The 27,257-nt window shown below is 40.6% G+C and overlaps 1 protein-coding gene across 3 annotated transcripts in view; it reads left to right on the forward strand.

Moving 5' to 3' along the window:
• Positions 1-27,257, forward strand: part of LOC122562231 (E3 ubiquitin-protein ligase rnf213-alpha-like) — a 192,820-nt gene that overhangs the window by 149,140 nt on the left and 16,423 nt on the right. For all 3 annotated transcript variants that reach the window (XM_043714953.2, XM_088000700.1, XM_088000701.1), the window contains 9 exons: positions 1,533-1,655; positions 10,386-10,496; positions 15,320-15,562; positions 22,471-22,552; positions 22,645-22,679; positions 22,754-22,851; positions 24,463-24,616; positions 26,697-26,862; positions 26,976-27,070. In XM_043714953.2, the coding sequence (XP_043570888.2) occupies positions 1,533-1,655; positions 10,386-10,496; positions 15,320-15,562; positions 22,471-22,552; positions 22,645-22,679; positions 22,754-22,851; positions 24,463-24,616; positions 26,697-26,862; positions 26,976-27,070 (1,107 nt within the window). The remainder of the gene's footprint in view (positions 1-1,532; positions 1,656-10,385; positions 10,497-15,319; positions 15,563-22,470; positions 22,553-22,644; positions 22,680-22,753; positions 22,852-24,462; positions 24,617-26,696; positions 26,863-26,975; positions 27,071-27,257) is intronic.

The following is a 27,257-nucleotide window of genomic DNA, read 5'->3' on the forward strand; positions in this document are numbered from 1 at the left end:
CCATTTATCTCTCCACCCCCTCGGCACACAAGCCTCATTCCTGATGAAGGGCTCTTGTCCAAAACATTGATTCTCCTGTTCCTCGGATGCTGCCTGACCTGTGTTTTTCCAGCATCACATTCTCAACTCTAATCTCTAGCATCTGCAGTCCTCACTTTTGCCTATGCCAACATTTATTGTCTATCCCTAGTGCTGTGATGTAGAGTCACAAGATGGCCAAACCAGATAAAGATGGCAGATTGTTTGGGACCAAAGAGTCTTTTTCCATGCTGTGTGACTGTATGATTTTAGCAAATCAGATGAATTTTTTGATAATGATTCATGATCATCATTAGACTCTTAATTCCAGCTTTTTATTGATTTTAATTTTTTTTTGTTGACTTCAAATTCTACCATTTGCCATGACAGGGTTTAAACCCAGGTCCCCAGATCTGCGTCTCAGGATTAATAGTTTAGTGATAATACCATAAGGCCTTCAGCTCCCTCTCCGGTAGCACAAATGCAAAAGCTGCTGGACACCTCATGTTACAAATGCTGAGTTTGGGCACAATACAGTTAGCTTTCTAGGTATTACTTAATTTCCTTATAATAGTCTCACCTTTATCCTCAGGTTAAAAGTTAATATATCATACCTACTCTATGACTATACTTTTGGTTGAACTAACTCAGTTCAGATTGACATACCTGAAGAATGTCTCATAATAAAAGTTACACTTATTTGGACAGAATTGGTGAACACATAGATATATATGCAGGAACATAAATAGTTCACAAGACTGTTTTATATTATTCACATCCTTTTGGTGGTGAGCTTTCCTGGGACAGTCCTCAAATATTGCCTGTTGCAACAAATACTGAATAAGTCTGCCTTAACCTCAAAATGGAGCTTACCATTCTTAATCAGACCTTTCCTGTACATATTCCTAATCACTGTATTTCGAGTCTTTTCTGAGCCATGAAACTCTTTAAAGTATCCTGAAGATAGAAGGGCTCTCCATAATTGCAAATTTTTCTTATTGTAGTATGTGGGTACAGTGGGATATTTAAAATGATGGATGCTGTTGCTTTAGAGCCAGGAAGTGATCTTCCCTGTTTCTATTGGAAAGTGCCTATCTGTGGATGCCAAGAAAGAGAAACGATAAGGCTTTGTTATCAGAATCAAATAACCTGCTAATGACTATGGCTACACATAGGAGATAGTCACCTGAATGAGGTTCAAAAAGGATAAGTTACCATCGAAACGTATCATGAAACAACCTGTGGCTGTAAGAGTAAAGGCATTGGACAGAAAAAAAGTAGAAATAGTAAATAAAATATGGAGAAATAGTAAAGTTGCCATAGTCCTAGCAGACAATATGGCTGCTCTCATTACAGAGCCACAATTGGTGGTAAGTTTAACCTCGGGGTCTCCATGTTTCAGGAAAGGTTGAAAAGGTGGGACCTTCATGGTAACATCAGCCAGTGCAGGAACGCAGAGAAATATTATAATGTTGGTCAAAAGTGATTGTCTTCTGTTCTGTTCTTGATTTCAGAGAGATAATCCTGGACAAATTGATCGTTACCTTGTGTATGGTGAAAATTATAGACTTATTCGTGATGCGGTTGGCAAGGCTGTTCTTGAATGCAAGACTAAAAATATAGCTGAAGCTCACAAGGTGTGTTGGATCATTTGAACACAAGATGCACTATGAAGCCAGTGCCAAATTTTGCTTTCAATCAAATTAACTTAACAAATGAGTAGCACACATAGCTAGTTACCTATTATGAGATTCTTTAAAAAATGTGGGAACTTAGTTGGTTGTTTTTTTTCCACTTCAAGCTCATTCCTATCATCATGAAAATGTACTGTGGGTTAGTAATGTACAGATGCTGATATTTCCCTGACTTACATTATATTGGAGGCATTAACCAATTAAAAAGTTAATTGGTTACTGACTCCACTAAAATAACAGAAGACTTCAAAAAGAGTATCCCACAATGTAATTTGAAAAATGCTTTTATAGATAACTAATTGAAAAAATATTTTAAAGTATTGGAACACATTGGTTTGCTATCTTGCTATTTTTAATTTTACTATACATGAAGGAATTGCTCATCTGATACTGATCCTTTAACATGGGTAAGGTAGTTTTTGCTTGACTGGCTCACAATATACCGATTTATGCTGGTGTATCAAAGTTTCTAGACAGAAATCCATCAGATGCTATAGATGATTGACTCATCAAGTTGCAATGAGCTTTGCTGTCAAATAATGTCAGACTGTCAGTGTTAGATTGCATATTTTCTTGGATTAAGTCATTTCATGATGTTAAGGCATATCTTTGAAAGGTATAGAAGACTCAATGTTTCACTAGATCTCTTTGAATTTGGATATTTTTAGTCATTCCTTTCAGACATGTTACAACACATGTCTGGGCCAGGTGGGACATGAACTTGGGCCTTCCGACCCAGAGGTAGGAACATTACCAATGAGCCACAATATCACAATCAGATCTATTGAACTTGCTGTTAATACATAAGTAGTTTTAAGATAAGCAGGCAATGACTGTTAATTGATTAATTGATATCTGGGTATATAAAAGAAGAACTTCTGGTCTGGTTTAGTTGATAAACTCTGCACAGAGAAAATCTATGTCTCTTAGACCTGATTCTTATTTTTTGGCGAAGTATCAGTTTTGTTGAGTTTCATGGAATGATGCTCTCTGCAAGGTGCAGTGTGTTTTCTCATTGTAACTTACCAAACTCACTTCATTAACTACCCAATATGGTGCTCCCTATAGTACCTCTCTCACACAATTCTGGCTCCATCCGAGCACCTTCCATTCCCAGAACAACATAGTAGTGTCTTGACTGGCATCACTGACGGCAACACCATGTTTAAAAGGCCTTTGTGCAATTGGTTAAGCATTGTTAGTCTAAAGCTGTTCTGCATAGTTCCTAACATATGCACCAGTCATCTCATCTCAGTCATTTCCCCCCCCAGTACTAGCAGAGGAGTTCACGACCACCAGGTCATACGAGCCTGGTTGGAGGTATGGATCCACCTCCTGGAGGAATGCCCAGTATTGTAAGAGGAAGGTCATTGATCTCCACCACTCCAGCAATGCAAGTGCTACCATCTTCTTTCTAATATCTCACATTGTATCTCTGCTACTGTACCCACTTCCCACCAAAGCTCATGCTTTCCTCTCTTGCTACATCTTCCCTCACTTGCTGTCAGCCACACCAACCCCGATGGTATTAATCCTGCGCCACGACAACTCTGACGGCATTAACTCTGCATACCCTCTGGACTTCCTACTCATCTGCTTGGAACACCTCCCAACCTGCACCAAAAATAACAGCTGTACCACTGACTTTCATCTCCCTTGATACCTACCTTTCTCTCATTCCAGGACAAAACTGCCCAGAATACAGCAGAAAGAGTCAAGTCACATAGAGTCATAGAGATGTACAGCATAGAAACAGACCCTTCGGTCTAACCCGTCCATGTTGACCAGATATCCCAACCCAATCTAGTTCCACCTGCCAGCAACCGGCCATATCCCTCCAAACCCTTCCTCGTCCCTTAAGAGGAGGCATCATGACTGTGATTTCTTTGAGCATCTCATTGGCTGAACTCCTGGACTGGTATCAGTGGCTGCATTTGACTTGCTATGCTGAATTCCCTGACCTAAGGTTATCTCTTTCAACGTGACTGAGGACCACTGACCATCATGACAACCTTCCTGGCTTTTTGTTTACAGTAAAATGGCATGGCAAGAGAGCAATAGTAAACCTGTGCATTCCATTCCGACACCCACGGCGCTATGATCATATTTAATATTTTTTGAATTCACTTGTGGGGTATGAGTGTCATGGGCTGGGTAATGCCTGTGCGTAGTTGACGTTGAGAAGCTGGAGGTGAGCTGCATAAGTTCAAATGCTGTAAGTAAACCCTTAATGCCATTACGAAGGGTGTTCGATTTTGACCTAGGGTCACTGAGAGGGCAGTGTTATATTTCCAAGTCAGGATGGTGAGTGGCTTGGAGAGTAAACAGCAGATTGGTGGTGCCCTTGTCCTTTTAGATGTTAATGTTCATGGGTTTGAAAGGTGCTGTCTAAGGATCTTTCATGAATTTCTGCAGTCCATCTTGTTGTTGATATACATTGTTGCAGCTGAACATCAGTGGTAGAGGGAATGCATGTTTGTCGATGTGGTGCCAATCAAGCAGTTTTCAATTGTACTGGATAGTGTCAAGCTTTGTGAGTGTTGTTGGAGCTGCACTCATCCAGGCAAGTGGGGAGTATTCCATAACACTCCTGATTTGTACCTTGTGGACATGGATAGGCTTTAGGGGCTATTACTGAATTATTCACTGCAGCATTCCTGCCCTGACCTGTTCTTGTAGCCATTACATTTATACTGTTCTAACCGCCAAAAGGAATACGATGAAAATGAAAATGTTTGAAGATAAATTGTTTTGTTTTATGAGGGTTGGTACTGCATAAAACCTTTATTCACTCAGGGAATAGGGGGTTCGCTGGTTGGGCTAGCATTTATTGTCATTGAGAAGGTGGTGGTGAGCCAACTTCTTGAACCACTATTCATTTGGTATAGCACCCCCAACAGTGCTATTAGGGAGGTAGTTAAAGGAATTTGACTGAACAAAGGTGAAGGAATGGTGGTATATTCCTAGTCAGGATGCTGATTGGTTTTAAGAGGAACTTGCAGATGGTGATATTCCCATGTATCTGCTATCCTTGTCCTTTCTAATGAAAGTGATCATGGGTTTGAAAGGTGCTGTCTCAGGAGTCATGGTGAATTTCTGTGTACCTTATCCATGGTATCTTTTACTAGAATGAGGACACGTCATATTTATGTTGGTTCAGTAGTGTCTTCTACAGGCAGTCATAGTTTGCTCATGGCTGTAATTGAAACGGATTGTGCATATCTGCAAACAGGGCCCAGTGTTAGTATGATTGTTAGAGTAATCCTGTACTGTAGTAAAAATAGAATGATAGCCTTTCCCACCCTGAGAAGGTGTGAATTGGGTTTGGTTCTGTCCATTCTGAGGAAGACAGTATTGCATTTATGTATCGACTCCAGAAGATCCTTTGGATAGGCAGGTGGAGGTAAACTGATATTGTACTTGCTAACATACTCATTATCATCTGTTCTTATTATTAAATACACATTTTTATTTACATTACCATGTTCAAGTTTTGACTGGTAGAAGTTTAAGACTTTGGCCATCTCCTAGATTACCTTTAATGCAGAAATTAAATTGAAACTTGTATCAGTAACTATTTATATCTTGCCAACAATCTTGCATTAAAGTTCTTTGCAGAACATATTTGCCTATACTCAACTGTAACAACTGGTGTATAAAGAATGAAAATGCAATGCCAGCAAATACAAATAGTTGTGGGTGGGCTATTATCCTCAATCATGGAAAATCACTTACAGCCTCTGCCTTTGCTGATCCTCTCTCCCTTTTTTTTAATATATACATAGAACATAGAAGAATACAGCGCAGTACAGGCCCTTTGGCCCTCGATGTTGTGCCGATCCAAGCCCACCTAACCTACACTAGCCCACTATCCTCCATATGCCTATCCAATGCCTGCTTAAATGCCCATAAGAGGGAGAGTCCACCACTGCTACTGGCAGGGCATTCCATGAACTCACGACTCGCTGAGTAAAGAACCTACCCCTAACATCTGTCCTATACCTACCCCCCCTTAATTTAAAGCTATGCCCCCTCGTAATAACTGACTCCATACATGGAAAAAGGTTCTCACGGTCAACCCTATCTAAACCCCTAATCATCTTGTACACCTCTATCAAGTCACTCCTAAACCTTCTTTTCTCCAATGAAAACAACCCCAAGTGCCTCAGCCTTTCCTCATTGAGATTTTCCTACCATACCAGGCAACATCCTGGTAAACCTCCTCTGCACCCGTTCCAGTGCCTCCACATCCTTCCTATAGTATGGCGACCAAAACTGCACACAATACTCCAGATGCGGCCGCACCAGAATCTTATACAACTGCAACATGACCTCAGGACTCCGGAACTCAATTCTCTACCAATAAAAGCCAGTACGCAATATGAATTCTTCACCGCACTATTTACCTGGGTGGCAACTTTCAAGGATCTGTGTACATGGACACCAAGATCCCTCTGCTCATCCACACTACCAAGTATCCGACCATTAGCCCAGTACCCCATCTTTTTGTTACTCTTACCAAAGTGAATCACCTCACACTTAACTACATTGAACTCCATTTGCCACCTTTCTGACCAGTTCTGCAGCTTATCTATATCCCGCTGTAACCTGCCACATCCTTCCTCACTGTCAACAACTCCTCTGACTTTTGTATCATCCGCAAACTTGCTCACCCAACCTTCTAGCTCCTCCTCCAGGTCATTTATAAAAATGACAAACAACAATGGTTCCAAAACAGATCCTTGCGGAACACCGCGAGTAACGGCACTCCAAGATGAACCCTAACCATCAACTACTACCCTCTTCCAGCCAGCCAATTCCTAATCCAAACCTCCAACTCACCCTCAATGCCATACCTCCGTATTGTTTGAAGTAGCCTACCATGGGGAACCTTATCAAACGCCTTACTAAAATCCATATACACCACATCTACCGCTTTACCCTCGTCTACCTCCTTAGTCACTTTCTCAAAGAATTCAATAAGGTTTGTGAGGCACGACCTGCCCTTCACAAAACCATGCTGACTATCCTTAATCACATTATTCCTATCCAGATGTTCATAAATCCTATCCCTTACAATTCTCTCTAAGACTTTGCCCACAACAGAAGTGAGACTCACCGGCCTATAGTTACTAGGGTTATCCCTACTCCCCTTCTTGAACAAGGGAACCACATTTGCTAGGCTCCAGTCTTCTGGCACTACTCCTGTAGACAACGAGGACATAAAAATCAAGGCCAATGGCTCTGCAATCTCTTCCCTTGCTTCCCAGAGAATCCTAGGATAAATGCCATCAGGCCCAGGGGACTTATCTATTTTCACCCTTTCCAGAATTTCCAACACCTCTTCCCTACATACCTCAAAGCCATTCATTCTACTTAATTGTGACTCAGTATTCACATCGGCAACAATGTCCTGTTCCTGAGTGAATACTGACGAAAAGTATTCATTCAGTGTCTCCCCAATCTCTTCAGCCTCCACACGCAACTTCCCACTACTATCCTTGACTGGACCTATTCCTAGAGGAGAAAGTGAGGTCTGCAGATGCTGAAGATCAGAGCTGAAAATGTGTTGCTGGAAAAGCAACACATTTCCTGAAGAAGGGCTTATGCCCGAAACGTCGATTCTCCTGTTCCCTGGATGGACCTATTCCTACCCTCGTCATTCTTTTATTCCTGACATACCTATAGAAAGTCTTAGGGTTTTCCCTAATCCTACCAACTAAGGACCTTTCATGTCCCCTCCTTCCTGCTCTTAGCTCTCTCTTCAGGTCCTTCCTGGCTACCTTATAACTCTCAATCGCCCCAATTGAACCTTCACGCCTCATCTTTACATAGGCCACCCTCTTCCATTTAACAAGGGATTCCAGTTCCTTATTAAACCACGGCTCCCTCACACGACCCTTTCCTCCCTGCCTGACAGGTACATACTTATCAACGACACTCAATAGTTGCTCCTTGAACAAGCTCCACATATCAATTACGCCCTTGCCTTGAAGCCTACTTTTCCAAGCCACGCATCCTAAGTCATGCCTCACCGCATCATAATTTCCCTGCCCCCAGCTATAACTCTTGCCCTGCAGTGCACACTTATCCCTCTCCATCACTAGAGTAAAAGTCACCAAATTGTGGTCACTGTCCCCAAAGTGCTCACCTACCTCTAATTCTAACACCTGGCCTGGTTCGTTACCCAGAACCAAATCCAGTATGGCCTCACCTCTTGTTGGCCTATCTACATATTGTGTCAGGAAACCCTCCTGCACACATTGGACAAACACTGACCCATCTAACGAACTAGAGCTATAGCTTTTCCAATCAATATCAGGAAAGTTAAAGTCCCCCATAACAACCACCCTATTACTTTCACTCTTCTCCTGAATCAGCCTCGCAATCATTTCTTCTACGTTTCTAGGACTATTAGGAGGCCTGTAAAAAACTCCTAACAGGGTGACCTCACCTTTCCTATTCCTAACCTCAGCCCAAACTACCTCAGATGGTGAGTCTTCATCCATCGTCCTTTCCACCGCTCTAATACGATCTTTGACAAGCAATGCCACACCTCCCCCTCTTTTACCCCCACCTCTGACCCTACGAAAACATTTAAACCCTGGAACCTGCAACAGCCAATCCTGTCCCTGTTCTACCCATGTCTCCGTAATAGCCACAACATCGAAGTCCCAGGTACCAACCCACGCTGCAAGTTCACCTACCTTATTTCGTATACCTCTTGCATTGAAGTATATACACTTCAAGCCACTTTCCTGTTTACAGGCACCCCCCTTTGAGATTGATGCCATGTTCCTAAACTCCCTACACTCCAGGTCCTGCACCCTAAAGCTACAGTCTAGGTTCCCGTGCCCCTGCAGAGTTAGTTTAACCGCCCCCCCCAAGAGCACTAGCAAACCTCCCGCTAAGGATACTGGTGGTGCCCCTCAGGTTCAGGTGTAGACCATTCTGCTTATAGAGGTCCCACCTTCCCCAGAAAGAACCCCAGTTATCCAAATACCGGAATCCCTCCCTCCTGCACCATCCCTGTAGCCACGCATTTAGCTGTTCTCTCTCCCTATTCCTCGACTCTCTATCACGTGGCACGGGTAACAAACCCGAGACAACAACTCTGCTTGTTCTAACTCTGAGCTTCCAACCTAGCTCCCTGAAAGCCTGCCTAACATCCTCAGCCCTCCTCCTACCTGTGTCATTGGTGCCAATGTGGACCACGACTTCGGGCTGCTCCCCCTCCCCCTTAAGGACCCGGAAAACACGATCTGAGACATCACGTACCCTTGCACCTGGGAGTCTCTATCGCCCCCACAAAACCGCCTATCTGTGCCCCGAATTATCGAGTCCCCAATTACTATTGCTCTGCTCTTCTCCATCCTTCCCTTCTGAGCAACGGGGACAAGCTCCATGCCAGAGGCCTGAGCCCCATTACTTACCCCTGGTAAGTCGTCCCCCCCACAAGTATCCAAAATGGTATACTTGAGGGGAACGGCCGCAGGGGGTCCCTGCACTGGCTGCTTCCTCCCAGTCTCCCTCACTGTCACCCATCTGTCTGCAATCTTTGGAGTTACTACTTCCCTAAAGCTCCGATCTATGACCCCCTCTGCCTCCCGAATGATCCTAAGTTCATCCAACTCCAGCTCCAGTTCCCTAACACGGTCTTGGAGGAGCTGGAGATGGGTGCACTTCCTGTAAGTGTAATCAGCAGGGACGACCATGGCATCCCTCACCTCAAACATGTTGCAAGAGGAACATTGCACTGCCTTCACTGCCATCCCTCTAAAAGTAACCTTTTTTTAAAAAAAAATATCTGGGTCTAAAGAATAGAACAAGCAAAATGCAGTACTTACCACAACGGGTCTTATTATTAGGTTAGAGGAGGAGGGAGGGTGGGAGGCACTATGTAGTGCCTCGGGTTCTTCTCCTGCGCGCTTTTATAGGGAAAAAACCTACCCGGCTGCCCCTCTGGTCTTCGTCACTTCCCCCTGCTGCTCCCGCTCTTTCTGTGAAAAGAGAAAAAAAAAACACTGCTGCCCGCTACCGGTAAGTAATTTTAAAACAAACTGTCTCACCTTAGCTGTAGACTTCCGGGTTCCTTTACACTCTGCTGCTGCTCGCACTCAAAATGACCGTTGGCGTCGAAGGGTGAGCATTTATACTCACTGCTTTCCTTCCCGGCTGCCCCTCTGGTCTTCGTCACTTCCCCCTGCTGCTAAACAGCAGCTAAACCGCAGTTATTCCAGTTGAGAAAGCTATTCCAACTGTTTACAGTTACCTCAATTAGTGGTTGAACCATGCTGTGCCTAAATCTTTGACCCATAAATCTCCACTGTCATAGTACTGACATAAATGCAGAATCCTGGTGTTTGCTAGTCTTTTACATAAGTGTCAGATCATGTGACTGTGTGACAGAGGACTTTACCTCTGATTAATTAAAGATTTTTGCATGGACTGATGTTTCAACATTAAACCAGTATAAATCAATTGCTTGCAAATTTTCTGAAGAATGAAATGCAATGTGCTGTTATGCCATAGCAGTGGCAATAAATTCCAGAGTTTTGTTGTCTGGTGCTAATATTAATCGTCATTTAGGCTCAGACCAACAATAACATATTTATTAGCAATGATGTATGATCCTGCTTTAAGATAAACCTGACTAGAGTTATTTACTTTTAGGATTGCAAATGTTCTTTGAATGAGAAAGAAGTTCACATGATCCTTGCAATCTTCCGGGAGATCACTATTTTGAATGCATCGCCCAACCAATGTGTCCGACCAAACCAAGCGGTAAGTCTGGATAATTGAGTGTAAACTATTTTGTTTTTGAAAATAATTGTGTTTGGTAAAAGGTGTTCGTGATAAAGAATGGTGCACCTAATTCTTTTTGCACTCTTTGGCAGTAGTGAACCATCTCTGATCAAATAGAGCATGACACATAACTTTTCTAATCCTAAAAAGAGCAATCTTTTTTTAAAAAAAAATTAAAACCAATTCATTTTTAAAATGCGAAGGAGAAAACACAAGTCTTCAGAACGAATTCTGGCACTCTTTATATTGAATCACAATCCATAATTAAAATTGATAGAGAGAAAATGCTGGAAAATCTCAGCAGGTCTGGCAGCATCTGTAAGGAGAGAAAAGAGCTGACGTTTTGAGTCTAACTGACCCTTTGTCAATTAGACTTGAAACGTCAGCTCTTTGCTCTCCTTACAGATGCTGCCAGACCTGCTGAGATTTTCCAGCATTTTCTCTTTTGGTTTCTGATTCCAGCATCCGCAGTAATTTGCTTTTATTAAAATTGATAGTTCTGGTTCTAGAATCTCTAAGTATATTTTTAAATATGTTTTAATATATGAAATCTTTTCTGACTTGAAGTCATAGAGATGTACAGCACGTAAACAGACACTTCGGTCCAACTCGTCCATGCTGACTAGATATTCTAACCTAATCTAGTCCCATTTGCCAGCGCTTGGTCCATATCCTGCTAAACCCTTCCTTTTCATATACCCAACCAGGTGCCTTTTAAATGTTGTTATTGTATCAGCCTCCACCACTTCCTCTGGCATTTCATTCTATATGCACCACCCTCTGCGTGAAAAAGTTTCCCCTTAGGTCCCTTTTAAATTTCTCCCCACTCATCATAAACCTATTCCCTTCCCACCCCATGGAAAACACCTTGTCTATTTACCTATCCCATGTTGCTCATGAATTTATAAACCTCTGTAAAGTACCCCCTCAGCCTCTGATGCTCCAGGGAAAATAGCCCCAACCAATTTAGTCTTTCCCTATAGCTCAAATCCTCCAACCCTGGCAACATCCTTGTAAATCTTTTCTGAACCACTTCAAGTTTCAGAACATAGGAAGGAGACCAGAATTGCACACAGTATTCCAAAAGTGGCCTAGCCACTGTCCTGTACAGTCACAACATGACCTCCCTACTCCTATACAGAGGAACCTCGATTATCCGAATGACACAGGCAGGGAGTATTTTGCTCAGCTAATCGAATGCCGAATAACACAGTTTACCAAAGCATCGGGACCTTGCGATTTTGTTCGAATAATCTGAAATTTGGATAATTGAATGCCAGATAATCGAGGATCATCTGTACTCAGTGCTGTGTCCAATAAAGGAAAGCATACCAAACACCGCCTTCACTATCTGATCTATCTGCGACTCCACTTTCAAGGAGCTATGAACCTGCACTCCAAGGTCTATTTGTTCAGCAGCACTCTCCAGGACCTTACCATTAAGTCCTGCTCTGATTTGCCCTTTCCAAAATGCAACACCTCTCACATTTATCTAAATTAAACTCCATCTGCCTCTACTCAACCCCTTGGCCCACCTGATCAAGTTCCCGTTGTACTCTGAGGTAACCTCCTTCGCTGACAACTACACCTCCAATTCTGGTATCATCTGCAAACTTAGTAACATATTTACATCTAAATCATTTATGTAAATGATGAAAAGCAGTGAACCCAGCACTGATCCTTGTGGCACACCACTGGTCACAGGCCTCCGGTTTGTTTACAAAACTCCTAATGAGAAGTAAAATTTAACAGAATTGGGGAAAAATAATTTGCCCATTTTCTATGGAGGATTGTGGAGCAGAGATAAAGTTTTAATTTATATAATAACATTAGACGAAGGAGCAGGAGAGGCTGTTCAGCTATTTGAGCTATTCAATAAGATTATGGCTGATAATTCAATAAGATTTGAGCTATTCAATAAGATTAATATACTTAGAAAATGCCTTGGGACTTTGCTTGATTCCATCTGCCAAAGATATTTCGTGACCCCTCTCTGCCCTCCTAATTTCTTTTTAAGCAATCTTCTACTTTTGAAGGACCTCCCCCATCATTTTCTTTGCTGTACCTGACATATGCTGCCTCCATTTTCTTCACCAAATTATCAATATCCCTTGATATCCAGGGTTCCCTGGACTTGCTGCTCTTGCCCCTTCACTCTAAGAGGAATATACTGATCCTGAATTCTCAACTATGCTATTCTTAAAAGAGTCCCATTTCCCAAATGTAGACTGTTTTTTTATTATTTCATGGCATGACGTCATCACTGGCTAGGCCAAAATTATTGTCCACCCCCAATTGCCTGAGGGCATTTAAGAGTCAACCATAAGTCAGTCACATATAGGTCAGACCGGGTAAAAATGGCAGTTTCCTTTCCTAAAGGGCATTAGTCAACCAGATGGGTTTTTCTGACAATTGACAATGGATTCACGGACCCTTAATTCCAGATTTTTATTGAATTCAAACTCCATCATCTGTCATGGTGGGATTTAAACCCAATTCCTCAGAATGTTGCCTGGGTCTCTGAATTAACAATCCAGCAATAATATCACTCGGCTATTATCTACAAGTAACTGCTTCCAGTCTATGTTTGCCAGATACTGTCTAATGATGTTGACACTTAATAGTGCAGAAATTAAGTGTCAGTTTAGACACTTAATTTTTGCACTATCCTTATCCCTTTTCAGAATGACTTTGAAACTTAGAATTAAATTCAGAAACTGTTTTCTAAAGGAGAGAATTCCACAGACAAATGTCCCTCCGAGACAAAAGTATGTACCTTCATTAAAAAGGAGGTCTCATATTCTTAAACTGTGCCCTTTTAGTTCACATCCTCCTGATATTTACTCTTTTGAGTCCCCTCAGGATCTTATATATTTTCATAAAATTGCTTCTCATTATTTGAAACCTGACTGGGTACATATCCAACTTGTTCAACATCTCTTTAAAAGATAAGCCTTTCATCCCAGAATGACTTCTCTGACTTCCTAATGATGCATTTCCATATTTTGTATTCCAGATGTGGCATCACCAAGATGCTGTACAGCTTCTGTTAAACTTCCCAACTTTTATAAAAGCAAAATACTGCCAATGCTGGAGAAACTCATCAAATTTGGCAGCATCTGAGGAGAGAGAAACAGTTAAGATTTTGCATCCAGTATGATGATTCTTTGGAACTGAAGAAGAATCATACAGTGCTTGAAGTGTTCACTTTGTTTCTCTCTCCGCTAATTAGATTCCCTACAGTGTGTAAACAGGCCCTTTGGCCCAGCAAGTCCTCACCGACCCTCCAAAGAGCAACCCACCCAGATCTATTTCCCTCTGACTAATGCACCTATCATGGGCAATTTAGCATGGCCAATTCACCTGACCTGCACATCTTTGGACTGTGGGAGGAAACCGGAGCACCCGGAGGAAACCCACGCAGACACTGGGAGAATGTGCAAACTCCACACAGACAGTCGCCCAAGGCTGGAATCGAACCTGGATCCCTGGCGCTGTGAAGCAACAGTGCTAACCACTAAGCCACCGTACCACCTGTATATTGCCAGATCTCCTAATTTTCTCCAGCACTTTGTTTTTATTCCTTTTTAAAAATATTTTATTCCCCTTGCAATAAACCTCGACATTACATTGGTCTTCTTAATTGTCTTCTCCACTTGCGTATGAACTATTAGTGATTCATATGTCAGGACACTCCGATCTCTCCTTAGCACAACGTTCTGTAGTCACTCTCCATTTAAATAGTAAATTGTTTTTCTATTCTTCCTGTTAGACTGAGCAAGTTTGCATTTTTCCAAATTACTCCATCTGTCAACTTTTTTTCCAGACAATAAACTTATCCATATCCCTTCTCTTTACCTCACCTTAACTTTGTTTTCCTACCTGTTGTGGTGTCATTGAGAAATTTAATTACCATACGTTTGGGACCTTTGTCTAAGTTGTTAATGTAGATTGTAAATAGTTGAGTTTCCAGCACTAATCTCTGTAGAATTTCATTGGTTATGGATTGCAACCTTAAAAAAAAGACCCATTTATCTATATTCGTTGCTTGCTTTTAGCTAACCAATCCTTTAACCAAATAATAGATTAGCTATTACGCCATTTGCTCTTGTACAAAGTGACATGGCATTTATTAAATGCCTTTGTAAACTTCAAGTAGGCCATATGTGTTTGTTCCCTTCATTCAATTTGCTTGTTATTTTCTCAAAAAACTTTAGTGAATTAGTTAAACACTATCTCCCTTTCACAAAGCCATGTAAACTCTGTCTGATCAGATCATAATTTTTAAAATATCCCATTATAACTTCCGGATTGATTCTTGCAGTTTCCATATGACAGATGTTAATTGGCCCATCATTTCAAGCTTTCTCGTTCCATCCTTTGTGAATAAAATGTTAAATTAAGCTATTTCCAATCTGTAGGAACTCTTTTAGTGTCTAAGGAATTTTGGAAGATTGTAACAAATACCTTCACTATCTCTGCATCCATTTATTTTAAGTTGCCGGCTGCAGATTGGAAAACTTTTCGCCTTTTAGTTTATGTGCACATAAATAAAGATTTTGCTATTGTGCAGTTCCTCATTTCTTACATCCCAAGTGTTTATTGTTGAACGTTAAGCTTAGCACTTAACTCCTGAAGTTGGATATATGAGCATACCTTGCCTTTAGATAGTCAATTCATATTTCCTAAGATGGCGAAAGTTCAGAGCAATCCTTAGGTTTTAGAATATTGCTTCTTTCGTTAACAATTTATCCAATTGTATTTTTCAATTTTCTGAATGATTTTCATTGTTTGCTTTTCAGCAATGCGATACAATTGAAAAGTATATACAGAATGAAATGGTGTTTGGTTCTACCAAAATAAAGAATTTTGCCATTAAATTAGTCAACAATCACTTTCCTGGACTTCAGATCAATCCTGAGCAAAGCAGCTTAGAGCGGACAGTGATAGAAATAATCACTCACACGGCAGCTATATTCATCTCTGGGAACAATGGCATCCTGAAACCACTGCAAAATCTCGCATTCCAACCTGCTAATATGCTGGTATGGTTTCCTTTCATATTTTGATTTAACATTTCCAAAAGTAAATTTCTTCACCACATTCTGTTTAGGTTAAATATCATTGTTAATGCATTAGTTGCATTGCTTAACTGTGTAAATCAGAATTCCTACTTGTTTAGCAAATTAAGAGAAGAGAGTCTTTAGCTCAGGAGTCATTGACAAGGAGGTTGAGTGAAGTGATTATGCTACAGTTGAAGAGGGTGAAGACATGACTGCCTAGCTGGTTCAGTGTGCTACGTGCATGATGTGGGAGGTCAGCGTGATGTGTCTGGCTTGTATAAGGGTGGAAAGTGTGTGCACGTTCAACTACTGACAGAGCATATCACAGCACTGAAGAAAGAACTCGAGGACCTTAGGCTCATCTGAGAGAACGAGATCTTTCTGGACAGGAACTTCAGCGAGGTTATTACACCGACCATACCAGAAGAGAGAAGACGATGAGGAAGGCAGAGAGGAGACAAGTGCAAGAGACCATGGGGGAAGTACCTGTCAGGAACAAGTTGAATCTTTTGGAAACAGTAGAGACAGATGACACTGCCAGTCCGCAAGGCAGTCAGGTCTGTCAATCAAACGTTGGTGTGGAGGCAGAGCCGAGGAGTCAGATATCGCACAGAGCTGTGGTGATAGGGGACTCCATAGTGAGAGGAACTGAATGGGGTTCCTGTGGCAACAGGCAGGATTTAAGGATGGTGTGTTGCCTTCCTGGTGCCAGGATTAAGGACATCGCAGACAGAGTGCAGGAAATCCTCAAGGGCAAAGATGAAGAACCAGAGGTGGTGGTACATGTCAGCACAAATGATGTCGGGAAGAAGAGGAGGAACATTATACAGCGGGACTTCGGAGAACTAGGAAGAAGGCTGAAAAGCAGGATGTCCAGAGTGGTTATCTCCAGTTTGCTTCCAGTTCCTCGGGCTGGAGAGGCCAGGAACAGGGAGATAATGGACTTGAATGTGTGGCTGGGGAACTGGTGCAGGAAGCAAGGATTTAAATTTTTGGATCACTGGTAAGCATAAATTATACAAAAGAGACGGTTTGCACCTTAATAGGTTGGGGACCAGCATTCTGGCAGGCAGGTTTGCTACTGCAACACAGCTGCATTTAAACTAAATAGCAGGGGGGAGGGGACAAACTGGAAGTTTAAGGAGGAAATTGAAGGGAAAGTTAGAACAAGGGAAGTCAAGAAAGACAACGGTATCAATGAAGCAGAAAACTCAAAAAGGGATCATGCCGTAAGGTTGAGTGAAATAGGGGTTGATAGGAAAGGTGAGGGCAGTAACAAATTAAAAATACTCTATATGAATGCACCAAGTATTAAAAATAAGATGGATGAGCTTGAGGCTCTTTTGAAAATTGGCAGCTACGATATTGTGGGGATAACTGAGACGTGGCTTCAAGTGAACAGGGCCTGGGAAATGAATATTCAAGGCTATACATGCTATCTTAAGGACAGACTGACGGGCAGAGGGGGTGGGGTGGCCCTGTTGGTAAGGGATGATATTCAGTCCCTTCCGTGGGGGACCTAGAATCAGGGGATGTAGGGTCAGTATGGATAGAGCTGAGAAATTCGAAGGGTAGAAAGACCCTCTTGGGAGTTATCAACCGGCCCCCAAACAGTAGTATGGATGTAGGGTGTAAGTTGAATAAGGAGCTGAAATTGGCCTGTCGCAAAGATGTCACTACAGTTGTTATGGGGGATTTCAACATGCAGGTAGACTGGGAGAATCAAGATGGTATTGGACCTCAAGAAAGAGACTTTGTGGAGTGCCTCTGAGATGGATACTTAGAACAGCTGGTGTTGGAGCCTACCAGGGAGAAGGCAATTCTGGATCTGGTATTGTGCAATGAACAGAATTGATCAGGGACCTCAAAGTGAAGGAGCCATTAGGAGGTAGTGACCATAATACAATAAGCTTCAATCTGCAATTTGAAAGGGAGAGGGTACAATCGGTAGTGATAATATTTCAGTTGAATAAAGGGAACTATGGAGCTGGCCAAAGTTCAATGTTGCAATACCTTAGCAGGGATGATAGTGGAGGAACAATGGCAGATATTTCTGGGTATAATGCAGAAGATGCAGGATCAGTTCTTTCCAAAAAGGAAGAAAGATCCTATGAGGAGGCAGGGGTGGCCGTGGCTGACGAGGGAAATTAAGAAACATATAAAGTCAAAAGAGAAAAAGTATAACATAGCAAAGATGAGTGGGAAAATGGAGGACTGGGAAGCTTTTAAAGAACAACAGAGGACTACTAAGAAGAAAATACGCAGAGAAAAAATGAGGTACGAAGGTAAACTGGCCAAAAATATAAAGGAGGATAGCTTTTTTAGGTATGTGAAAGGGAAAAAAATGGTTAAGACTAAAATTGGGCCCGTGAAGACAGAAACAGGGGAATATATTACGGGGAACAAAGAAATGGCAGAAGAGTTGAATTGGTACTTCAGATCTGTGTTCGCTGGGGAAGACACAAGCAACCTCCCTGAGGTAACAGTGGCTGAAGGACCTGAACTGAAGGGAATTTATATTTGCCAGGAATTGGTGTTGGAGAGACTGTTAGGTCTGAAGGCTGATAAGTCCCCGGGCCTGATGATCTACATCCCAGGGTACTGAAGGAGGTGGCTCTAGAAATCGTGGATGCGTTGGAAATTATTTTCCAGAATTCGATAGATTCAGGATCAGTTCCTGCGGATTGGAGGGTGGCTAATGTTGTACCACTTTTTAAGAAAGGAGCAAGAGAGAAAACAGGAAATTATAGACCAGTTAGTCTGACCTCAGTGGTGGGAAAGATGCTGGAGTCAATTATAAAGGATGAAATTACGACACATCTGGATAGCAGTAACAGGATAGGTCAGAGTCAGCATGCATTTATGAAGGGGAAATCATGCTTGACTAATGTTCTGGAATTTTTTGAGGATGTAACTCTGAAGATGGACAAGGGAGATCCAGTGGATGTAGTGTACCTGGACTTTCAGAAAGCCTTTGATAAAGTCCCACATAGGAGGTTAGTGAGCAAAATTAGGGCGCATGGTATTGGGGGCAAAGTACTGACTTGGATTGAAAATTGGTTGGCTGACAGGAAACAAAGAGTAGTGATAAAGGCTCCCTTTCGGAATGGCAGGCGGTGACCAGTGGGGTACCGCAGTGATCAGTGCTGGGACTGCAGTTTTTACAACATATATTAATGATATAGAAGATGGTATTAATAGTAACATTAGCGAATTTGCTGATGATACAAAGCTGGGTGGCAGGGTGAAACGTGAGGAGGATGTTAGGAGATTACAGGGTGACCTGCACAGGTTTGGTGAGTGGACAGATGCATGGCAGATGCAGTTTAATGTGGATAAATGTATGGTTATCCACTTTGGTGGCAAGAACAGGAAGGCAGATTGCTACCTAAATGGAGTCAAGTTAGGTAAAGGGGCAGTACAAAGAGATCTGGGTGTTCTTGTACACCAGTCAATGAAGGCAAGCATGCAGGTACAGCAGGTAGTGAAGAAAGCTAATAGCATGCTGGCCTTAATAACAATAGGGATTGAGTATAGAAGCAAAGAGGTTCTTCTGCAGCTGTACAGGGCCCTGGTGAGACCGCACCTGGAACATTGTATGCGGTTCTGGTCGCCAATTTTTAGGAAAGATATTCTGGCTATTGAGGGAGTGCAGCATAGGTTCACAAGGTCAATTCCTGGAATGGCAGGACTATCTTATGTTGAAAGATTGGAGCGACTGGGCTTGAATACCCTTGAGTTTAGAAGACTGAGAGGGGATCTGATTGAGACGTATAAGATTATTAAAGGATTGGACACTCTGGAGGCAGGAAACATGTTTCCGCTGATGGGTGAGTCCCGAACCAGAGGACACAGCTTAAAAATACGGGGTAGACCATTAGGACAGAGATGAGGAGAAACTTCTTCACCCAGAGAATGGTGGGCGTGTGGAATGCTCTGCCCCAGAGGGCAGTGGAGGCCCAGTCTCTGGATTCGTTTAAGGAAGAGTTGGATAGAGCTCTCAAGGATAGTGTAATCAAGAGTAATGGAGATAAGGCAGGAACAGGATACTGATTGAGGTTGATCACCATGATCATTATGAATGGTGGTGCAGGCTCGAAGGGCAGAATGGCCTACTCCTGCACCTATTGTCTATTGTCTAAAGGTGAGAGTAATAATTGCAAGGTTTTCTTGGCCTTCTGACACAAACATCCTTCAAAAAGAAAACTGGGGGAACTTGCTTTCTCAATTATGGGGATGTTGTACTTCATATTTCTGAAGCTAAGGGACTTTGAATATTATGAAAGTAACTGGATGCAGTTCATCTGTAATGAGAAATACCATGCAGCAAAATGAGCTTAAACAATCTATGTTTTATCATCCCTGAGAATGACCAACTACAACTGCATTATGGGTTAACTTTAAAATTATTGTATTGAATCTGCTAAGCCTTGACCTTGTGATCATTCACCATCAAAAACCCTAGAGGTTTCATGCCAGTGTTTCTTACAGTAATTTCATCTCTTATTCAGTGGTTTCAAGAATCTGTCCACCTTTTGTAGGTTCTAGCTTGGTGTTTAATCACATGAGGTCAACAGCCTTTTAATCAAGTCTGCATGAAGTGACAATTGGTTTAAAAAAAAGTGTGAATCTTAAAACATTCTGAAGAGCTAACATGCTCCTGATTATTAGTATAAAAATTGACAACTTTTGTATATCAGATTAAATTACTTAAAGTATGTTTTTCCCACTCATACTGTCAAATTGGGTAATCTTTTTATTCATTCATAGGTTGTGTGTTTCATTGATTGACATGGCATTTTATTTTCATCCGTTATTATCCTTAAAAAGGTGGTGAGCTGGCTTCTTGAAATACTACAGTCCATTTGCTGTACATAAACCCGCATATTGTTAGGGAGGGCCATTCAGAATTTTGACCCAGTGATATATTTCCAAATCATGACAATGAGTGGGTTGGAGAGTGCAACCTATCATTGTCCATTTGAACTTCCAGTATATGCAGACCTTTGTCCTTCTAAATCAAAGTTGGAAAGGAACCTTGATGAGTTTCTGCAGTGCATCTTGTAGATGGCATCCACCGTTTCCACCTGAGCATCACTGGCGGAGGGAGTGTATGTTTGTGGATGCTGCTTTGTCCTAGATGTCAAACGTTTTGAGTGTTGATGGAGCTGCACTCATCCAGGGAAGTGGGGAGTATTCCCTCACACTCCTGATGTGTCTGATTGGACAGGCTTTGAAGATTTAGGAGGTGAGTTACTTGCTGCAGGATTCGTAGCTTCTGACCTGCTCTTGTAGTCACTGTATTTATATGGCGAGTACAGTTCTTTTTCTGGTCAATGATAACCCACTGATAGTTGTTGATAGATGTTCATAGTGGGACATTCAATAACAGTAATGCAATTGAGTGTCAGTGATTAAACTTTCTCATGTTGGTGATAGTCATTGTCTGGCACTAGTATGGTGCAGATGTTTCTTGCCTCTCAGCAAAGCTTGAATATTGCCCCAGTCTAGCTGCATTTGTGAAAGTCTGCTCAAATTAAAGGAAGATTAATGAATTGCTCTTTAATACTAAGTATTATTAATGAAGCTATATGTAAATTTATAGTTATTTCTCAGACTGCCAATGGGAGATAGCTAGAAAACATATTCTGTAGTGCATCCACTGTTGCAGCCTGTGGAAAAGGAACCTTAACATGAATACCCATTCTCAACTGAAATGTTGTTGAATCAGAGATTGTACAAGTCATCTGGTCCCAGGCAGCCTGTATCCAGGAGTTCAAAAATAAGTTCAGTTGCTAGCACTTTTTGCCACTGTTTCACATTTTCAGTGCCTTTCAGTGTATGCTTTTGTTTCACAATCAAGCTTGAGTTTTGATTTGAACCTCCTTTCCATCTTTTTTGTGGTTACTAATATTTATTCCATTCTTCAAATTATTTCACTTGTCAAAACACTGGGTGTGTGACCTAATCAAGTTTGTCTCAAGTGACAAGATCAGGGCAATTTCAATTGCTTCCCAAAAACATTGGAAGTATCATTAATATTTTGCCCCATGTCTGCAAGGTGAGGTGTCATATTAATAGCTTGCATTTGTCTTTACCAAGGAAACATATTATTAAAGCTATGATGACATAGGGAGAAACTTGATCACTAGAAGGGTTCAAAATTATTAGGAGTGTTTGGTATGTAGAGATTAAAAAGGAGGAGGTGTTAGATGCTTCGTGGACATAAAGATGTCTAGGCTATGTGTAGTTCTGGTCACCACACTATCAGAAAGACATGATTGCACTGGAGGGGGTATAGAGGAGATGCACCAGGATGTTACTTGGAATGGAAAATCTCAGTTATGAAGAGAGACTGGAAAGGCTGTGTTTATTTTCCCTGCAGCAGAGGAGGCTGAAGGGTGTCTGATTGATGTATACAAAATTATGAAAGGCATACATAGACTAGGTCATGAGAATCTGTTCCCCATGGCAAACATGTTTAAGACGAGGGCATAAGTTTAAGATCAGGAGTAAGGACTTTAGAGAGGATCTGAGGAAAATCTTTATCGCCCAGAGTGGGGTAGAAATATGGAACTTGCTATCTCAGAAAGTGTTGGAGGCAGAGACACTCAACTTCTATGAAGCATCTGAACAAACATTTAAAGTACCAGGATTAGGGAAGGCTATGAACCAATTTCAAGTGGGATTAGTATATTTGGTGTTGTTCATTGGTGTAGACATAGTGGACTAGAGGGCCTGTTTGTATGATTTATAACTGAAGTAAAAGAAAAATTACGAGTGGTAGGTATCAAAGTTCACAACCAAGAAAAAATTAAAATATGTGTTCAATTTTGTTGAAAATAAAACTTGCAGTTTCTCATCACTTTTTAAAAAAACTATACACTTAGGCTGCATTCCTGCCCACCATGCCTGAGGACATAACTGTAGAAGCCCGTGGCTGGACTGCATTTCAGAATCTAAAGTGGTTTCGTAAGTGACAAAATCTCCCTTTGAATTTATTTATTAAATTGGAAAGTGTTTCATTGTTAAATAATGATTGGCAAATTCTTTTAACTTTTCAGAGTGCCCAAATGGACATCCGTGCGTTGTAGGAGAAGTAAGTTTTTATACATTTTTAAAAATTTGCATACTTTGCCAAAACATATATGCAATGTTGCTTTTCTATTACAGTGTGGAATGCCTATGGAAACAGCTCGTTGTGTTGAATGTAATGCTGAAATTGGAGGAAAAAATCATATTGCTGTTGCTGGATTCAGAGATGCTGATATGTAAGAATATTTTCATGCAGATCAAATAAAAAATGGCCATGCTTCAATCATGGAAAATTATTGCAGATAAATCATGCTTAAGTCTGCTGGAAATGAGAATGTTTAACCTCAGTAGTGCTATCTATCTATATATATATATATATATATATATATGGCTAATCAGCTCCTCAAACCCATTGTGATGTTCCGAAACATCCTGGCTGACTCTGGCCTTAATTCCACATTCCTGCCTACCCTGATAACCTCTGACTCCTTATTTTATTCAAGACATTGTCTACCTGTGTTGTAAAACTACTCAATGTCCCAACGTCCGCTCTGGGAGTGAGAGTTTCAAAGACCTATGATTCTCTGAGAGAAAAATTGTTCCTCCTTTCCATCTTAAAGGAAAACCCTCTATTTATAAACCGTGTCCCCAGATTCTAGTCCCCACAAAGGGGAATTACATTTAATCATTCACCCTGTCAAGTCCTTGCAAAATTTTATATATTTCAATAGTAGTTCTTCTACTGATGATATAAGCCAAAGCTATCAAAACATTTCAACTTTTATATTGCATTCCCCTCACAGGACCTGACAATGTTCCATTTAACTTAATTACTTGCTGTACCTGCATTTTAACATTTCGTACCTCTGAGCTTTGCACACTCCATCCAGTTAAATAATACATTGCTTTTCTATTTTTCATGCCAAAGTGAACAGGTTCATTTTCCCACATTACACTCCATCTGCTAATTTTTTGCCCAATCAGTCAATTTGTCTATACCCTTTTGCAGGTTCCGTATATCTTCATAACTTAGATTTCTATCTATTTTGGTGTCATCAACAAATTTAGCTATTGTACATTCGGTCCCTTCATCCAAGTCAGTAAGTTAAATTGTAAATAGTTGGTGCCCTCACACCATCTATGAAACTCCATTTTCACATCTTGCTAATCTAATTATTAGTTTGATATCTGTCTTTAATGTGAGAGGTTAGAAATTAATATTGAAGACTGTATTTCAGTAGTAGTGATTGGTAAAGATTGATTTGTGTCAAAGTATCCAAATGTGTGAGTTGACATGTAAGTCAAGGCTGTATTTATGGTTTATTTAGTTGCAAGTCTGTTTTTCATAAGCATGATTGCAGTTGTGTTTTGCAAGTGATTATCTTCTACAGTGCCTTTCCTTTGCTTTCTCCTAAATACTATTAAATAAAAATAGTTAAGTCCTTTCTCAATCAAAGTTTGATGGGCAGATCCCAAAATTATCCTCTATTTACTTTTAAAGTATTAAATCTAGGAATTGTTAAGATATGTCATCATAAGCATATTCATATTAAATTATCTTTATATATTGTTCCAAACTTTAAATGGAGGCTCCAGTAAAGAAAGTATACATTTTTGCTGGGCATTGGAAACTTTAGCTCAGTGACTACTCGTTTGTAAAACAACATCACCCATTCTGTTTATTTGATACATTTTAAATTTAAATTCTATTTGCTCACTCAACTGTTAGGTTGTTAATTTTTGTGAAGAACTTGACTATAGCATATCCCTTGCAAAGGGACTTTTCTTCAAATCTAAACACAGCTCTTTATGAAAAATGTATTCTAGTGAATTTATCTGATTTATAGGATGGACAGGACACAAACAGGACATGTTCTAGGAGATCCAGGGAAAAGAGAAACAGTGGCCGTTCCTGACAGAGAAATGTCTGCAGTTTCCTTTTTAATTATTCGCCTGTTGACACATGCAGCTATGATTTTAGGAACAATAGAAGATCCTCAGGTATTTATTTGGTTTAATAATATTTTGGTTTACCGATTAATTATATCAATACTGTTAACAAGTTTCTTCCCAGAATCATTTTTTTTGGAAACAATATCAGGATGTCTTGTACAATATGTTTTTGCAATATGTTAAGACTCATCCCTGGCAAAGTTTCACATGTTGTTACAGTTCCGGACAGGATATACCAAATTGTTAAGCTTTCAGGTGAGGAGGTATGAACTGGCTTCCCTTGGTTTTTCACCTTTTTGGTTGGTCAGAGCAAATTTAATTTAGAACGGACTCCTTCCCTGGAGATACCTTGCTTCTCGACCAAAGCAGCCAATTTAACCAGGCTTTGCAGAGTTAACAGTTCATTTGTTGCTAACTGCAAGAAGAAATTATAATGCAACACACATGCATGGAAAATAAGGATAGGAATTGAATCCAAAATAGATATGCTGATCAGTTTTTGGGTATTTGTATTATGTCAATTGTTGAACATTAAGAGTTGAGCAGTCAGTCTTGAGTAGATATGCAAAGTTGATAATTGAAGTTCATTTTGAGCTCCTTGGCTTTTTGCAGGTTGACTGAAATTTTTTTTGTCCTGTTTTCATTTGACACTTGGAGTGAGGGAGTGTTTCCCAACTGTGACCTTCACAGTATTCTGGTTCACACATTAATACATCGGACCACTAACACAAAATCAGCTCGCTTTTAAGCCCTGTGCTATGTATTCTTGTAATCGAGAAATGCACCATGTCTATCTCCCAGATTGCTGTCTTTTCTCCTCTAATTTTCACATTCTGAAAGACCGAGGTTTACAGTTAATTTTGTGGTATACATCTCCCTTTGAAGCTTACATGACAGCTGTGGGTGTGATATTTCATAATTCCTCTCCAGGCAGCCACTGAATTTGTACCTAGTCATCGTTTAGCTGTATCGCCCATTTTTCAAAAAAATACGTTGGAATAAAAAAATCCACTACATCTATCGATCAGGGTTATGAACTCTGACCATGACAAATGCTTTATTTTGTTAATGAGAGAATTGTGTGGAGTTTGCATGTTCTCCCAGTGTCTGCGTGGGTTTTCTCTGGGTGCTCCGGTTTCCTCCCACAGTCCAAAGATATGCAGGTTTGATGGATTACCTATGCTAAATTGTCTTGTAGTGTCCAGGGATGTGCAGGCTAGGTGGATTACCTATGGTAAATGCAGGGTTACAGGGATGGGGTGGGTCTGGGTGGGATGCTGTTCAGAGGGTCGATGCAGACTTGATGGGTGAATGGCCACTTTTTGCATGGTAGGGATTTTATGATTCTATTTGGTTTTGCAGTCTTGGGAATAGATTAAATAAGAAAGGATGTGATTCATGTTTTTGTCCTATTTTAAGCAAATATCTGCATATTACTTAATCTTCTCCTACAGTCATAGTCAAATTTTACAGATAACCCAAGATTTTGTCAGTATTCAATAGTGGCCAGAGCTCCTGATTTGCATGCTACAGATCCCTTCCTTGTAATGTCAGTGTGACCAGCAAAGGAATTATATTTGCAGGCCTTTCAAATCGGTGTATGCTCAAAATCAAGGCTGACTAAGTTTGTTCAGAACTTTAGTGTTTCAACTTTTCATGTTGAAATGGTGTAAACTTGTATTATGCTTCATTGCATATAATTATACAGAATGACAGTAGTACCTGATATTAAAGAAAGGGATATAGGGATACATAGACTAAAGGGAGGCAAACTGGGAAATCAAAACTAAATAGGCAAGCAATCGACTAAATAGAGCTAGTTTAATGATCTTGAATTGCTGACACTGCAGCAATAAATCCTGATGCTGGAGTCTTTTCTAAGCTCTTCCCTCTGAGTATAGTGCTCAAGATTGTTCTACAGTTTTAGATAAAACTCCTGTCTTGATAGCTCAGAGAGTGCAGTCATATTAATTCCTCTGTACTAAGGCACAATATCAACTCATACACAAGCATGAGATGAACTTTGCATATCCTGAAAATGAATGCAGGTTTCAATTACAAGATTACCTGATAAAATAGGCTAATTTTTAATAAATCAACAAGTCTGAATGATTTTTTTTTCACATAGTCGATAGCAGTCATTATAAAACCACAAGTCGCAAATCCAGCAGCCTTTCTCTGGTGTCATATTGGAAAAGACATGGAACAACTGATAAGGTCACTGGGAAAGAGTGCAGATGAAACTGCCATAGTCGTTCATATCATTCTTAGCCATCTCCTTCAGCAAAAGCAGTGTAAGTATTTCCTTTTTAAAAAGGTAGCAAATTGAGTTAAATAAATAGTTAAAAGAAATACTAGCTACTTTGTTCATGTCATTGAAATACCACATCTCATACCTTTATTCTAGTGCCTTCTCTAGAATGTGAAAGACTCTCCACTAAACAACAAAGAAATAATTGGGAGAAACTGTTTTTGCAATGCGTGGTAACTCCCACATTAAAGGTATTTTTCTTCTGCATTTCTGCGTATTAAAATATTGTTTAAATAACTTAAAAGCTGTTTTGGATGAGTTAATAATGTAAGTTTCTTATATAGTATGACAAAAGTAGTAGAAATCAGTATTTAACAGGCCATTTAAAGCTACCACTGAAATATTCTTGCTGGACCTAAAAAGACAAATCCAAGTAAA

The sequence above is a fragment of the Chiloscyllium plagiosum genome, unplaced genomic scaffold (assembly GCF_037043375.1).
Source record: "Chiloscyllium plagiosum isolate Xiang-an unplaced genomic scaffold, Cpla_swu_hap1 HiC_scaffold_25, whole genome shotgun sequence".
NCBI lineage: Eukaryota > Metazoa > Chordata > Chondrichthyes > Orectolobiformes > Hemiscylliidae > Chiloscyllium > Chiloscyllium plagiosum.